Source organism: Cydia pomonella, chromosome 1 (assembly GCF_033807575.1).
Source record: "Cydia pomonella isolate Wapato2018A chromosome 1, ilCydPomo1, whole genome shotgun sequence".
NCBI lineage: Eukaryota > Metazoa > Arthropoda > Insecta > Lepidoptera > Tortricidae > Cydia > Cydia pomonella.
The window spans coordinates 36,410,867-36,427,831 of record NC_084703.1 but is presented as its reverse complement, the minus strand read 5'-3'; the positions used below and the strand labels follow the sequence as shown (position 1 = coordinate 36,427,831).

Here is a 16,965-nt window from a genome sequence, read left to right as displayed (position 1 = left end):
TTTTTCTCTAACATGTACCGTTTTTGAGATTTAAGCGAAAAATGAGAAAATGGACCCTTTCCCCCCCTCCCCCCACTCCGGGGCTCCTCCTAGTGTCCCGGGGTTTTAGTATGTTTATTACCTAGGGACTCTTGACATGTTTCCGAAGAAACATCTTACGTTACTAACTCACGCACTCTAGAACTTTTTATTCAATGGACTAAATGCATCTTAGGAAACGAAGGAATTTTACGTTCACTTTAATGTTGAAATTAAAAATAATAGCATTGAAAAATGTTTTTTTATTACTTTGCCCAATAGGTAAGAGGCAGTATATATAATGCCCGGGCAATTTAATTATTTGCTTTTTAGTATTATCACATTGCTATCTCAACTTGGGCATTTTTCATAATGCCCGGGCATTATGAAAAATGCCCAATTTATCACTTGGTCCATGACATATAAACTGAATCAAATCAAATCAAATCAAATCAAATCAAATCATTTATTTGTTAGAATACAGTCAAGTGGATGTTATCAAATACATTTCAAAGAACAGTGTATTCAGCCAGCTAACGGGCATACAAATCTTATATTCATAAATAAAATTAATCTAATGTATACTACATTATACTAAATTTAATAACTATGCGGAATATGGTCAAACGATTCATTTAAAGAGTAAAAAGCATTTTGTACTAAAAAGTCCAATAAGTAAAATGTTTCCTAAATACAGGCATTTCAGATTCTCTTATTGAATTGGGTAATTTATTATACAATTTGGGTGCCATACCATAAACACTGTTTGCACGCATGGCTGTTTTTAATTAAATACTTTTCTTACTGAATCACACCAGTCAGTAGATAAAGGTAGATCTCCCATAAAAAATAATAATTTTGTGTCTTTTTCTACTGAGGAGTTGGGTGTGTTTGGGTATAACTTCATCCGTATAAAAAAGTGTATCTTACCGGGCATCGGCTAAAGGTTGTGGCGCCATCGCTCGGAACGATGCCGCCAAACACCCGCCAAAACTTTTGGCCTTTGATCTATTAGTTGGCGCCACTTTTTGATAAACAAATTTAACACACACAAAAAGCGCTGGTGGCCTAGCGGTAAGAGCATGCGACTTGCAATACGGTCGCGGGTTCAAACCCCGGCTCGTACCAATGAGTTTTTTGGAACTTAAGTACGAAATATCATTTGATATTTACCAGTCGCTTTTCGGTGAAGGAAAACATCGTGAGGAAACCGGACTAATCCTAACAAGGCCTAGTTTACCCTCGCGGTTGGAAGGTCAGATGTATAAAGAAGACAATGAAGACAATTGTATGTATAGAGTTTGGAAAGAAAAGAGTCATAGTATCAACATAGAATATAATATATGGTTCCCTTATATTTCACGACTCTTCTAGTGTAAGGTGTAGGAATAAAAAGCCGCAAATTGATGTACAGTTTAGCCATTTGGCACACACATACTAGAGATCAAAACAATTTTTTTAACCCGCAGTTGCTAAAAAAATGTCGACTGCCGAGTCCTTTATTTTTTTGTATAGGAATTTTTTTTTTTTCGGAAACCTATCGTGTGTTTGTCATCGTAAAGCCCCCTCCAGACTATGCGCGTAAATCGCGGAGCGAACATACCGCGACGTTGACGTAGACTCCACACTCGCACAACTTCACGGCGATTTCGCAGTTTGGTTCGCGGCAAGATGGCGCCGAAGCGTCAGCTGAACGGATTTAGTTTGCGGCAACTCACGGCAAGGCACTTATTCAAACTGGGAACTGTCAAATTGATTTTTGGTTGATCAAGTTCGCACCCAATATAACGTTATGACAGTTCAGATTAACCGACTCGTGAGCGAATCGCAGCGCAAAGCGATCGCGAGTGTGGAGTCTTGCAATTTCACGCTTCGCGTCTCTTTTGACGTGGGCCAAATACCGACAAAAAACGGGGAATAAGGCGTGAACAATCTGCGAAATCGACGCGAGGGCCCTCCACACTCGCGTTCGCGGCTTCGCGCCTCGATTCGCGCACGAGTGTGGAGGGCCCTTAAGAACGGGCTCACTGAGGCGATTCTAAAAATATACCACATTACATTTCAGCCATTTTTTTGTTATTAAATCAAAAATAATTTTCAAAACATACCAAGTTTGGACTCCTCCAGATACGATGTGGCTGATTTGTTTTTTGTACAATATACCACAAATGATACGGGATATCCTCATATCTAAACCTAATAAAGCAATTAAGAAAATAATTTCATTAAGTTTTTTTTTGTTCAATATTACAAAGAGACACAGTTCTACTTCAGTACCTATTTTAAGAGATTCATGTAACTATACTACAGATACGGTACATATTAATCATAAAATAATACGTAATATCCATATATCCTCTTTAACCCTTTTACTGCGCCTTTTCATCATGATTAGGTACTTTACGGGTCACGACAACCAGCGAATGTGTCAATGATGGCGCTCATTCGCGTGCGAGAGGAGAGCCGCGCCACGAGTCGAGCCACGCGACGCGTATGTAAACGGTGGGCTCGTGGCTCGGCTCGCCGCTCCCGGACTCGCAGCCGGAGCACGAGTCAAAGGGGCTCGCGGGGGATGCGCGTTTGCTGTTTACATTTGCATTCTGCTACAAACCTAATACCGTGCCGCTTGTGTTTAAAATTGATTAGCCCGACGAGCTTAGGGGCTGTGGCCGAGACACGAGACGAGCCGCGAGGCGAGTGTGTATTAGCTCGTGGAGCTTACAAGCTGTGGCTGGGACACGAGCCACGAATGTAAATTCACGGTCACACGTGTCACAAATAACCGGTAGGTCATAGTAAGCGATATGTCACTATAAGGAAAGTCATATACTTTACTCTTTGCTTAAGAGAAATTCACAGAAATTACGTCATAATAAGCGGTTGGTCAGTGTAAGGAGAATCCTAATTGACCTAATTCGCTATTTGCACGACTCTCACGCAACCTAGCGTCCGCAAGTCTAGGGGAAAACGTCAATGCCCTACATCTTATAAAACTACTCCAAAACTAAAAACTACTGAACAGATTTTCATACGACTTTTATCTATCATTAGAGTGATTCTCGAGGAAGGTTTAGGTATATAACTTGTTAAGGTTTTGTGTAAATTGGTTGAAATATAAAGATGTTGTCGGAAAAATCACGCTGGCTAGGAACTTTAATTGAAAACGCTGCCTAATCCGTTTGGTCATGGGACTCACGCAGTGGCAGCACCCGCCAGGATACAAGGACTATTGAGAGTCGATGGAATCTAAAATGAGCTAGGTTGGGTAAAAGCGATGGACTGAATACTGGGCTATGGGATAAAAACCGAACATATTGTTACATCTTTTATTGATTACGTTTGGCTACATTACATAACACTTTCCTCTGATCTATATTCGTCCTATAAGTCCGAAGATTTCTAGCTGCAGCATCGTCTTGAAACGGATTGGCAATTGGAACAGCGGCGGCGCCGACGACAACGTCGTTCGCGGAAGTAAAGGAAGCATGTATAACCAAACAGCACTGTTAATAGAGCAGCTAACAAAAACACCTGGTATTTAGGATCTTTAACATATTCACTAGATACATCTGACAAAGTATTAGTCTCGGATTTGATCCTAGATGTTACGCTTGATTTGTGAAGGTCTGCTTTTGACATTTTAAAATAACGTTTCATTTAACAATCTCGTTAATTAAAGCAGCTGTAACCTTGTCTACCCCGACGTGAACAGCATTTATTTGCAGCATACCATACCAAAGATATCAGCAGAGCCATGAGACTAACTAGCAAGACTATTTTGGCACATTCGTTGGAATCCTTGCTGACCTTAGACTTAGCGGCAGTTTTGGCAGGTTTCTTTTTTGGAACGCTCTTCATTAACACACTTCCTCCGTCAGACTCCGAAGTGGTCATAATTTCGCTTTTACAATTATTCTTCTTACTTAGGTATACAAATAAATTGAACAATGCCAATATGTGCAAAAATTGCCATTAGATTGGTGATTAGGAATGCATACCCATAATTGGAGAGAAATACAAGGAACTTAGGAATGCATGCCTATTATTGTAAGAAGACCAACTCAATCTCAAATCCAGTCATTTTTTCGGTAGTTTTTTATTAATTCACGGTAGATTTAAACACAGGGCTTTTTACATTTTGACACCAAATCAGAATTGTCTCTTAAATTGTCTATAGGTATACTTGTCAGTCAAAACAAAGAGAATGATCATTTATTTCACCAGCATTTAATATCATATTATATTTTGTATGTTAAGATAGCATGTTCAGATATATTTTGCATCTTAAGGTGACATCTTTGCATAGCTAATCGCTAGGAATATTAACGTAAAATTTCCATATCGCTCGATAGATTAAGACAGTGTAATACGAAGTCAAAGTTCTTAGTTTTCCTTGGGAATTTAAGTCCTTTAACTATTCTCTCTCTCTTGCCCATAGTGACAGCCGCACATACGATCCCACTATTCTTACTATCTATGCTAAAAACGGTTGGTTTATGGAGTGTAGATACTGGTAGAAACCGTCGACCGTTCACTACCGTCCATAGCTTGGTTGTAAATGATACTCGTAAGCGTAGTCGTACCATCGAGTGCTTACCTATATGTATACTTACTTTACTCTTTGGTGCTTACTCTATACATCAATTTTCTTACCAAAACGCATATTATTTTCGTAGGCGACATCTATCGTCAAGTAGCGGATTCATCAGTACCGCTACTTGACACTAGATGTCATGAGTGTCGCGACTGACGCTCGAGCTAGAGTCCCTTATCCCACAAATCTACTACTGAGTATTTTGGCCCTTGAAATTAGATACTAATATAAATTCGGCCATTTTAAGGATGAAGCAATCTAAGTTTTTTTTTTATTTAACTTGCCCTGTTAGTATGTATGGGACTAATCTTGCAAGTAAAATTTGACCCACTTCCCAGTTTCCGTGAAGCTGAATTTTCATACATATGTAAGTCGGGTGTCAATGCAATATTATGGTATAGTTTTGCTTTGTAGCTGGCCCGCAACGGCTTATCCTTTGTCTATTGTTAACTAAAACCGCGCGTGCCACTACCTGGAAAAAAAGGTTCGTATAATTCTAATTGGTAATTGGCACCTGAGCGCGGGCTAGTCCAATGCTCAAAAAACCAGTGTAGGTGCGCTCTCCGATAACGCGCCTTTGTTCCGCATATCGACACCATTTTAGACTGGTTCGGTAGCGTTCGACTCGCCGCACTCAGTAACCATATAGGGACCACACAAGAAATCACAAATTATTTTTCCATTTGTTCATTTTGAATCGTATTTTAGTTACCATAGGAGTTCTAATTAAATAACCTCTTAAAGTTCCCTAGCCCTTTTTTGCAGGTAAGTGGCACGCGCGTTTTTAGTTAATAATAGACAAAGGATAAGCCGTTGGGGGCCAGCTACAAAACTAACAACTATACCATCAAGCTGATCTGATGATGGAGACAGGAGGTAGCCATAGGAACTCTGTGATAAAGCCATGCAACCTAATTGTGTTTGGGGTTTTCAGAATTGTCTCAATGAGTATTAGTTACCTGTGGAAAAAAAAGTACAGTCAGAGATAAAAGCTTGTACCAAAAATGAAATTTTTGCCAAAAACTTATTGGACTGAGCTGTTCCGATATTTAGGATATAAAGATGACATTGACAGTCAATTAATATTTTTATACATAAACTTGTAGGTTTAAATGCTATTTAACCCCTCAACTATGAACGGTCACAGGGGGCTCCGCAACTTAGAATTTTATATCTATATATATAATATGAAGTTATCCAGTTTAATCAAACATGTAAAATCAAACAACATAACATTTGTAATAAATGTTTATAGTGAAAATTACAGATACATGTAAACGAACACCAAAATGAGCAAGTTAACTAAAACATAACATCTTTTAGACCATTTCGGATAACGCTTTTTTAAGGAATAAAGTAAAAGTATGCACAAGAACAGCCAGCCCCAGTAGTTTCCTACCATACACTGCAGTCAAATTTGGGCTTAACTGCTAGAGAGCCTTCCTCCAGGGAAGGAGACATCTTTCTTATAATAGAAAAACCAACTTCTGTAAATATTAAACTTGACTGTTTGCAAAAGGAAATCATTAAAACAGACTAGTCTATAACCTCTAAACTTAATTTGTATTTTTATACAATAAAACTTATAAATAACAAGTCATCATGTTTCCCATAAAACTCATGATAAAGGAAAATTAGCCCAACTTCTACACTCAAATACAAACTTGATTCAAACCACTCATTTCATATACTTTTGTCTAATTACTGAGGCTAATCATAGCTACCACACTATTTTTTCATATAAAAGCACAAATGTTAATAATGCACTTCTAAATGTCTAAAGTTTTACATGACTGGAGATTCAAGAATTTCTATTCTATATCAGGAAGATCCTCTTCTTCAGCAGAACTGGAGTCATCCTTTTCAAGTTCATCCCCAAATGGGCCTATTTTGTTTGAAAACATGTCATTCATCTCAAGCATGTCATCATCACTTTCATCCTCATCCTGCCAGCGATTGAAGTCCACCTTTAACCAATGGTGCTTCTTCTTGTCACTGGTTAGTGTGGGCCAAAATGACTCATCAGTCTTTTCCTTCATTAACACAAGCTCAATGTATCTGCCTTTGTTGACTTGTGTACTCTTCTCGGGGTCTATTTCGGCATACAAGGGTATATCAACTTGAAGTAATTTTCGGTCTGGGGCACATATTCCTCTAAATGAAACCGATTTCTTTTCAATTTTTATATCCGGTTTTTCACATTCAACATTAAATGTCAAAAAAACACGAGTGCTTCTCTGAGCCCATGAAACCGACGGTGGGGTAGCGATTGTTTCCGAAGTCATAATAACTGAAATGATAATATTATTATAATCACTATACCCTAATTGCAATTAGACTCGCATAACTATAAATAGGCTTTATAAATACTTACAGATGTTAAATAATAGCTTGTTTGTGATATCGGCACGTTGCTACACAGTCAGCAGCTACAGGAAACCAACGAAGACCACTAATTTTTTTAATCATCGAATATGGAATCGGGCTGACGCAACTAACTAGGAACAAAATAAGTTTTGTATGGAACTTGTTTCGCAAATCTTTGCCAACGAAGAAAAATAAAACGTCAGTGCTATTTATTCTGTCAAGTTTACATCAAGTCAACTGTCAGCCTAATTGTTTTGTTTGTTAGGAAGGCTTCAATATTTTGTTCGCGTATTTCGTGCAATTTCTTTATTATTTAGTGAAAATATCGAAAATAGTGAACCGTGATCAGAGTAAAGAGCGACTTTGTTACAATGCCACCGAGAAAATGGTTTACTAAGTGTGAAATATGAGGCAAGCGAGCCACTCGAGAAAATCACGATAAAAGGGATTTTATGGCGAAATTTCCCTTGGATAAAGACCAGTACGTATTGCTTTAGATACTTTTGACCTTATTTTGGTGTAGCAGGCTTTAAACACATCGAAAATTTGATATTTTATATTATTTTTAGTTGTGAAATAGGGATGTACTAAAACTATCGATAATTGTATGTTTATTTGTATATTAGTGTAAGTAATTAAATAAAATATTTGAAATTTCCTGAGAACTTGCATTCAATATGACACAAAATTAATTCGTCGAAGATTCGTGGAAAATTATCTATTCTCTATCTATGACATTTTTTTTTAATCTAGTAATTATTTAATATATTAATCTGAAATGTAAGTAAATTAATCTCTCTTTTTGTGATCAATAAAAAATATTATACGACATTATTACACAAATTGACTTAATCCCATAGGAAGCTCAATAAGACATGTGTTGTGGGTACTTAGACAACGATATATACAAAGAAAACACACATGACTCAGGAACAAATACGCATCACACAAATAAATGCCCGTAGCAGGATTTGAACCTGGGACCATCGGCTTCATAGGCAGGGTTACTGCCCAGTAGGCCAGACCGGTTCTCATGATTAACAGACATATAAATACATAAAAAGTTAGAGCATTGATAAAGGGTTGTTGATAACTGGATGCCGAAAAACATGATTTATAGATGCATATTAGCGCTAAATAATCAGTTGATCATCTCATTAGCAAATACTTGGAATATAAACTGTAGATAAAGTCATGTTTGTCCAAGGCTGTATGTTTTCAGATGCAGGCAGTGGGTCAAATTTGTTGGGAACGAAGACCTGACGATACATCTTCCCATAGAAAAGAAACATTTATTGAAACATGTATGTGCAGAACATTTTGAAAATAAAGCTTTAAATAAAAATAAAAACACGACTTAAAAACTGTATTAAAATAATTCGGGTCCACATTAAGCCCGACCAGATATTAGTCCACTCAAAGAACTATCCACTATATAACATACAACTTAAATGTGGACTCGATGCTAACCTGATTTCGAGTACAAAATCTGTAGACAGGAGCCTATGTTTCAACCCTCCCCATTTTATCGATATCGATAAGAATCGCAAGCGTGTAGCGTTCTACACTATTTAAATCGGTTATGTTGGTATTATGAGTCCTTGACAGTTCTTTGTCGTAGATTTTGGTAATGATTTGCGAAACAAACTGAGTCCACTCGCTAGTATGGAAGTCCCGTCTCTTAAAACGTAGTGATTATATGCTCTTTGTATGGAATAACGTCAAGTCCGTCAATTAAAGTGATGTCATATACAGTGTAACCAGTAAATTAAATACTCAAACTATTTTTTTAAGGCTTAGTGCAGACGTGATAAAATGTCTATGGTACACCCGGCAGGTCGCTTCGTAGTTTATAGAGTTGCGCTATTCATTATAATATGCGATGTGCGTGACAATGACATGTAAACTTACTCTGTGATTGCGTTTTTCGTTGCGTCCCTTTCGTAAAACTACGTAATGTGTATACAGGCCTTTATAGACGACATTTCACAGTCAACGCCGCAGGCTCACTCAACGTGCTTTACTCTAAGTGATAAAAAAATGATACTGTCAATGTCATATTATAATTTGATTTGAAACGTGCACTGATCGGTGAATACATCACAGAACATAATAATTCTAAATAAGATTATACAATTTACTGCACTTTATTATCTAAAATAGTGAACCATCGTAAGTCACCGGACAATTACAACTTCAATCTTGTGCTTTCTTGATCTTAGTGCACATATATACACAACGATTTGTCTAGTTGAGCTGAGCCAAGCTTTGCCACCTAGTACTCTTTCTCTTAATATAAGCCTATTATAGTGCTTCAGTTTGGTACATTATTAATATGACTATATCCAATAGAACTTTAGTTCAAATTGCTGCTTGGGGTGGCATAATAGTCAGCACTACAGGATTTTATCTACAACATCGGTTAATTGATAAGGTCCGAGACTATGAGTATTACAGAAACGCACTAAAAACGTTGAGGACTCATGCCGGAGCTGTGTACTATTTAGGAGAACCGATTAAAGACAAACGTTTTAAAATTACAGATCCAGAAAATAACTTTGCAGATGACAAATTTGCTAGATTTAAAATTCCTGTGTTGGGTCCAAAAGATAGAGGAACATACAGTTTTTGGGCTGAAAAAATCAATGATGAATGGAAACTTACTCGTGCTGAACTTGAATTGAAATCAAAACCAGATTCAAAGATGGTGATATTGAAATAAGCAAATGTGGTTAGGTTTTCCAGACTTCAAATAAGGTAGTAATAGTCAAAGTTGTATTAAATTTGTGTAGCTATGTAAATGTTTATTTATTTTGTTTCATATAGTTATTTTCCCTTTAATTAAGCCAAATCAAAACATATTACTGCTGCAGGTGAAGGTGTAATAATTATTGTTGTTTATATATTATATTAAACTGTCCTATGATTATGATATTATATAACTCAGTAATGAACAGTTTTAAGTTAAAATTAGTATGTTTAAATGGCAACAAGTTTAAATATTGTTGGTTGTGTGCCTACATATAAAACAATACACCATAACTTTAATTATCATATTAGTACAGCATGCTCAAAAAACATTCTCATTTGTAATAATTCCTTACAATTAATTTAACATTTCTTTACAATAGGTTAGTACTTGACTATGATTATGCAGTTGGAGACAGTAAAGTTTCATAAAATATAAACTAAGCCCCACAGTAAGGCTTGTGTTGTGGGTACTCAGACAATGATAAATATATATCATTGATGTAAGTATAATTAACAATAAATATAATATATAAATATTTCAATACATAGAAAACACCCATGACTCAGGAAAAAATATTCGTGCTCATCACACAAATAAATGCCCTTACTGGGATTCAAACCCAGTACCATCGGCTTCATAGGCAGGGTCACTTGACACATGTTAAATATTATAACAAAATTTAGTTAAATGGATAGAAAATGAGCCATCCATTATAAAAAAGTGGAATTTAAAACATTATATTGAGATTATGTAGAAATTCAAGGCTCTGAAAACTAAAAAAAAAATTTTTTGTCTTTCATAAATAGAAAAGACAATGGTACCATTCGATTCCTTACATTTTATTGAAAAATAAATTGTATGACAACTATACACATAAACGCAATATTTCAGGGTCAAAATGGCAATTTCCTTGATCTTCCATACATTTAGGACACTTATATGATGTGACGTCACATCACCTTATCACTTTGTTAGAGGCGTTTCAATCGTCGACTGTGAGCGTCAGACTAACTCTCATTTCTGACCTTTGTGTTGCTTAAATGCCATAAGTCCTATATAGACATTTGATCCTCGGGAAAATCAAGATCGTTTGACATTATTTACAAAAAACAGTCAAGTAGCCAATTGTCATAGATATAATAAATGTCCTGTATACATTGTTACACATTGACATTGTAGTCTGTCTGTAATATATGTAATAGTACCGTTCTTGGAATATATTTAACAAAATGAACATCTGTATGGTTGTGTGTGCCTAAATTTATCAATGATTACAAAGAACTGAATGAACAAAAATTTAAATTTGAAGTAGTTTTCAGACTTTAAATAATCCAATTTCATTAATTTTAAACTAAACCAAAATATTTTTTGAAGTAACTATTTAACCTTTTAACGGCTTAGAATTTTTCATCAAGCGTGTTCGTGTCGCCGCTGGTACGAAGTTCTTCTTTGTCAGGGGCTATGTAAGGCTCTACAGCCTATATATTTATCACTGCAACCATTCGCCACCGCCTACAATTCTCGATCCAAACCTGCAACTTCAAACAGCTGCAGGATCTTCTTGATCTCGAGAGACCTTAACTCCTCCGGACGTAATATGTGTCTGCCCAGGATTGAGTCACGAGTACGCAAATGAGCATGTGCTTATTTAGGCCGCAGTACCCAGTAAGTAGCCTTACCAAGTTGCGCAGTTGGTTCCTAGACAGCGCTAAGGCGTTCGAGGCCACCTTTTCGCTGAAGGCCTTGATAAGCGCCTTGGAATGATTCAAGCCTGTAGTTTCTCTCCAGAGTTGAATGGTTTTCTTGTGACAGTAGGTCTTTAGGGTGAGCCGCGTTAGGCTTTTGAGAATACCACAAAAAGGCTCAGGACTGAAGTTCTTCCCCTTAGCTCCTGCTCGCGCGAGTTCGTCGGCCTTTTCGTTTCCTGCGATACCCGCGTGCCCCGGGACCCAACGTAGAACAACCTTGTTCCTGGCTCCAAGGTTGTTCAGTAGCCTGTAGTTCTCGACCAGCCTTGATGTAGTAACATCAGAGGTTAGGGCCAAGTGTGCCGTCTGGCTATCCGAAAGGATATAGATTGTATTTTTGCCGTAGTTGCATTGCAGGTTGATCGACGCACATTCTAGAATAGCGTATACCTCTGCCTGGAATATAGAGCAGTAACGTCCTAGGTTTAAGCTAATGCCCTGCCTAGGCGCTTCGCCATACATTCCGCAGCCTACTTCAGATCCGGACTTGGAGCCATCAGTGTACCACCTCAGGCTTCCTTCTTTCCACTTGATTTGACTGTTTGACCAGTCCTCCTTTTTGGGGAGTTAAAAAGGTTACGGTACGAAGTTACACGAAGTTTTGTCTTATTTATCAGACTGCGGCGAAATGGGCTGGATGTTGTATATCTTATATATCAGACTACGGCGGTTAAAAGGTTAATAATTAATTACAAACAACTAATAATTAATTACAATCAAATGCCTATATTTATACAGCACAACTAAAATCATCTAACATAGCACCAGTGACCAACAGTTATATTCTTAATCCAAGTAAGGGTAGGGAATCGATCTTGTAGTACGGCAACACTGTGCATTAATTACTGTACAGTATTGCCACTTCCAGAAATCGGCTTCCTTCTTGGATAAAACTAGAAATGTTGGTTACTGGTTCCCTGTCGTTCACTGGTGTCACTGCATCAATTGTGTTAAAAATAAAATGTAAAATATAAGGAATTGTAATTGTTTTGCATCCTCCTGTAATAAGAATAAACCCAAATACGTTTTTAAGGTTCTGTAGTCAACCCTTATAGTTTCGCCATGTCCGTCTGTCTGTCCGAGCCTTTGCTCCGTGGTCGTTAGTGCTAGAAAGCTGAAATTTGGCATGGATGTATAAATCAATAAAGCCGAGAAAGTCATACACTAAAATCAAATTTTTTTTTTGGGGTACCTCCCCTACACGTAAGTGGGGGTGAAATTTTTTTGCTTCAACCCTACTGTGTGGGATATCATAGGAAAGGTCTTTCAAAACTAATATGGGTCTTCAATAAACATTTTTTGATAAAGTGAATATATTCGGAGATAAACGCTCCGAAAGAAAAATGTGTCCCCCCCCCTCTAACTTTTGAACCATAGGTTCAAAAAAGCGGCCAAGTGCGAGTCGGACTCGCCCATGAAGGGTTCCGTACCATTTATGACGTATTAAAAAAACTACTTACTAGATCTGGTTCAAACCAATTTTCGTTGGAAGTTTGCATGGTAATGTATATCATATATTTTTTTTAGATTTTTCATTCCGTTATTTTAGAAGTTACAGGGGGGGGACACACTTTTTTTCACTTTGGAAGTGTCTCTCGCGCAAACTATTCAGTTTAGAAAAAAATGATACTAGAAACCTAAATATCATTTTTGAAGACCTATCCTTAGATACCCCACACGTATGGGTTTGATGAAAAAAATTTTTTTTTAAAATTTTTGTGACGTATTAAAAAAAAACTACTTACTAGATCTCGTTCGAACCAATTTTCGGTGGAAGTTTGCATGGCAATGTATATCATATATTTTTTTAGATTTTTCATTCTGTTATTTTAGAAGTTACGGGGGGGGGGGACACACTTTTTACCACTTTGGAAGTGTCTCTCGCGCAAACTATTCAGTTTAGAAAAAAATGATATTAGAAACCTCAATATCATTTTTAAAGACCTATCCATAGATACCCCACACGTATGGGTTTGATGAAAAAAGATTTTTTGAGTTTCAGTTCTAAGTATGGGGAACCCCCAAAATTTATTGTTTTTTTTCTATTTTTGTGTAAACATCATAATGCGGTTCATAGAATACATCTACTTACCAAGTTTGAACAGTATAGCTTTTATAGTTTCGGAAAAAAGTGGCTGTGACAGAATCGGACAGACAGACGGACATGACGAATCTATAAGGGTTCCGTTTTTTGCCATTTGGCTACGGAACCCTAAAAATGAAAAAAATCTTGGAAGTACAGCTTAAGAAAGACATTAAATGAAAACTATAGCGGATATGATCAATTTGGCTGTTTTTGAGTTATCGCAAAAAGTTTCCCCTTCATAGGAAAAAGACGTACATCCAGTTCATCCCTTGGTTGTTCAATCTACTATACTTTAAGCTCCAGTTTAGATTATTGTGACGGAGGAGTAACTACGGAACCCTACTCTGAGCATGGCCCGACATGCTCTTGGCCGGTTTATTATTTATTTAACACTGTCATTTAGTTATTGACACTTTTTTTCAGGAAAAACACAATGTTGAAGCATTTTGTTGGGACAACGAAAGAGCAGTTTTTTTATCACAATACTTTACTTTGTCTGGTAAAAGCACTTGAGGGGCAAAATATAACAGTAGATTTGAGACATGACAGCCATGTTTGTGGAGAGGTCATCTTAGTTGATGGGTATGTGAAACATGTGTTTGTGTAGTGGAATACTTATAAGACAACCTTAATATAGCAACCATTCACAAGTTATATGATATCACAAAGGCACATTGTATAATGTTATAAATTGATAATCCATACAAATAGTATATCTACTTAAATTAATTCCACCATGGTAAGAAATTCATGATGTGTCTTTCCAATTTTGCAGCTAGCTGTACAGTCAAAGAATTTAATTTCCTACCCATTTCGTACCTTGTCAGTGACAATAGTATGAGGTCTCTAGCGAGTTTCATGTTGTTTGTCACTGTGACAAGGTACGAAATGGGTAGGAAATTAAATTCCTTGACCGTACAATTTCTCAGAGCAGATAGACCTTTGTGACGTGTAATGTAATGACTATATCTACATCAATGTGCTACTTATGCAGATATTGTGTTTTAGGTACATGAACATTTCTTTTGGAACAGCAGTTTTCGTTGACGCTAAAGGCAATGAGTTTGCCTACGATAATCTGTTCATACAGGGGCGCAACATCAGATATGTCCACATTCCCGAATATGTGAGTATACTAATATGTTTTCTATTATGATGATGTGCATTACGGTGCCGAGCTTTTATGACTCAGATCAACCCCTGAGTATGAGCACTAGCTAGATTTCTTCTTTCACTAGGTACACATATGTACCCCGTCCTCGATATTAATTGCCCGTATATAACTTAACTTCGCACGCCCTTTAATTTCACACTCCACCGACAATTCCATATGATATGCGAATGTTGAATCAACATTGTTGATTTGATACTCATCGCGATGTCTTTTATGCTAACTATTAAACATTATTTACACCAGATGGCGGCAAGGGATACTATTAAAACGGAATTATCAAAAGTAGCTCCAAAACCTAGAAATCAAAATGAGCAAGTACGAAAATCTAGAAAAGCCAAGAAAGCGCTCAAGCTTCACATGGAAACCGTGGCCAGGCTGTAAGACACTAAGGATTGCTGATCAATCATCTTTAGATAGGTTCATCTTCTGTATTTATCTCACTTGTACATAACTCTCTCATTGTCACCACGCTCACATTATTGTTTTTATGGAAGAAATAAAATAGTGACAAAGTATATTTTGTTTGAAATGTAATTCTCCACACTCTATAAAAAGCTTGTAAATCATCAGGTTGGATTCAGGACACCCACAATCGCTACCAAAGACTGAAAGAGCAACTCAGTATTCGATTATTCATCAAAGTCAACCTGGGTTTAAATCCAGTCTTTAAAATAAGTGTCGTACTTCGAAGTATGACTAGACGACCTAATATGTTAGATTAAGACAGTTAGTCTATCTTGTGGGTGAGATACTGTTGCGGGCTTTTGTGCTAAGCCTGCAGAGACCTATAAAAAGGCCTACCATACCGGTTGATTGTATTTTGAATTTTTATTATGACAAATATCGTCTAGAGGTTGTGTTAGAGGCCGAGCTGATAGCGTAAGTTTAACGCTCATATTGTGAAGAAAAAAATACTGCACTTTCAAAATTAATTGAGAGATTAGATTTTGTAACATTTATTAGATTATTTCTTACTTTCCTAACGCCAATTACATAAAAATACATAAAATGTGAGACACGTACAAAATTTTATTATTAATTAAAGTGTCGCAGGTGAGACGTCGTATACTCTCAGCAGCGGTGCTGTCAGGTACATAACAATAATAATGATATACCCTTAGGAGAATATTCGCGGGTCAATTTACATACAAAACAACTGTCTTTGCAGTTTTCTGACATATTTACAGAACCATTTAACCCTATTATTTTGTTAATCCTTTGCGAAAAGGTTAAGAAACTGCAAATATCTTGTACATAATTTGACCCGCGAGCAGCGAGCACAGCCCTTAATTGCCGTGAACCCAACTTCTACTGCGCACACACTATACTCCGCTTCGTCAATATCGAGGCTAAGCGTTGCGTATAAAATTCCAATCCGGCGCATATAAAAACAAATTCATATTTATAAACTTTAGAATTCGGGCCGTCTGTCTATCTTCATGTTACAAATTGCCGATTACAGCAATCGCAACGATTTTCTCTTCTGTTCGAGTATATACATAAATCTGTCGGTATTTTAATTTATTTTACGGCACATAACGTTCTTGAAGGCGAACCGAGCAACATTGCACGTCCGCGCTGTGCCTGCTCATTAAGTTCTGCCGTCTGCTACCTTCTCGTGATTCACATTAGTGTTTTGTACTATGGGCACAATTACGATTTCTTTGAAGGGTGGCGGCTTAGGCGAGCCAATCTTTTGGGGCCGCAGAGTCCTGTTCGTGTCATTGTAGTTCGGAATTTCCTTGTACGTTTTTCCTTCTTGAGTTTGCGAGTTTTGTGGCGGGTCGGGAGACTTGCTGCACAGGTAGTTCGACTGGTTGATGCTTGCGATTATAGAAGAAGGGCTTGGCGATGACAGTACTGCGTTAGGTCTCTGGACATTGTTTGGATTCAGGACATTACCTAAGCGGAAAAAAACACCCCAAATTATTCGCAAATTACACGTCAAATTAAAAGTTTAAAAGCCCTGTCGTTGGTGCCCGTTTAAAAGCGACTGCCGCTTGTGACGAAGTCTTGTAGAGGCCGTCGAGACCGGAAGTCGTTCAGAAAGTATTTGATGATTCGCGTAGATTACAATAACACAAAATTATTCATAAGTCATTCATTAGAGTCCCAGGAGGATTATCTACTAATGATATCTTTCGATATTTACTAATTCTACAAGAAATTGTTCATCTAGGACTTAAGATGTTTCATAAGATGACGAAGCTCGGTTATCTTTATACT

The 16,965-nt window shown here is 37.2% G+C and overlaps 3 protein-coding genes across 8 annotated transcripts in view; 1 reads left to right on the top strand and 2 right to left on the bottom strand.

The window, feature by feature from the left end:
- Nucleotides 1-3,330: 3,330 nt before the first annotated feature.
- LOC133521968 (uncharacterized protein CG16817-like) lies at nt 3,331-7,138 on the bottom strand. The gene is made up of 2 exons (XM_061857130.1): nt 6,987-7,138; nt 3,331-6,902 (listed from the first exon to the last, which is right to left on the bottom strand). Exon 2 carries the CDS (start codon nt 6,895-6,897, stop codon nt 6,424-6,426), a length of 474 nt encoding a protein of 157 aa, XP_061713114.1. The 5' UTR covers nt 6,898-6,902; nt 6,987-7,138; the 3' UTR covers nt 3,331-6,423.
- A 1,872-nt stretch (nt 7,139-9,010) lies between these two features.
- Nucleotides 9,011-15,254, top strand: LOC133521976 (U7 snRNA-associated Sm-like protein LSm10). 4 transcript variants are annotated; one of them, XM_061857148.1, is made up of 5 exons: nt 9,011-9,413; nt 9,523-9,736; nt 13,989-14,147; nt 14,574-14,691; nt 14,983-15,254. In XM_061857148.1, exons 3-5 carry the CDS (start codon nt 13,999-14,001, stop codon nt 15,118-15,120), a joined length of 405 nt encoding a protein of 134 aa, XP_061713132.1. In that variant the 5' UTR covers nt 9,011-9,413; nt 9,523-9,736; nt 13,989-13,998; the 3' UTR covers nt 15,121-15,254. The 4 variants fall into 4 exon arrangements, with proteins under 4 accessions (XP_061713132.1, XP_061713140.1, XP_061713149.1 ...); XM_061857156.1 differs by having other exon boundaries at nt 9,027-9,151; XM_061857165.1 differs by lacking the exon at nt 9,523-9,736 and having other exon boundaries at nt 9,037-9,151.
- Nucleotides 15,255-15,679: 425 nt separating this feature from the next.
- The window catches only part of LOC133521862 (cryptochrome-1-like), a 29,573-nt gene continuing 28,287 nt past the window's right edge, over nt 15,680-16,965 (bottom strand). For all 3 annotated transcript variants that reach the window (XM_061856984.1, XM_061856976.1, XM_061856968.1), the window contains one exon: nt 15,680-16,641. In XM_061856984.1, coding sequence (XP_061712968.1) covers nt 16,331-16,641 — 311 coding nt within the window. In that variant the 3' untranslated portion in view covers nt 15,680-16,330. The remainder of the gene's footprint in view (nt 16,642-16,965) is intronic.

What these genes read in the sequence shown, in the direction of transcription:
- LOC133521968 (XM_061857130.1), bottom strand. Translation starts at nt 6,897, where the DNA reads ATGACTTCGGAAACAATCGCTACCCCACCGTCGGTTTCATGGGCTCAG.
- LOC133521976 (XM_061857140.1), top strand. An exon ending in GAGGTCATCTTAGTTGATGG is followed by an intron (nt 14,148 to 14,573) that starts GTATGTGAAACA and finishes ATTGTGTTTTAG; the next exon opens with GTACATGAACATTTCTTTTG. An exon ending in ATGTCCACATTCCCGAATAT is followed by an intron (nt 14,692 to 14,982) that starts GTGAGTATACTA and finishes TATTTACACCAG; the next exon opens with ATGGCGGCAAGGGATACTAT.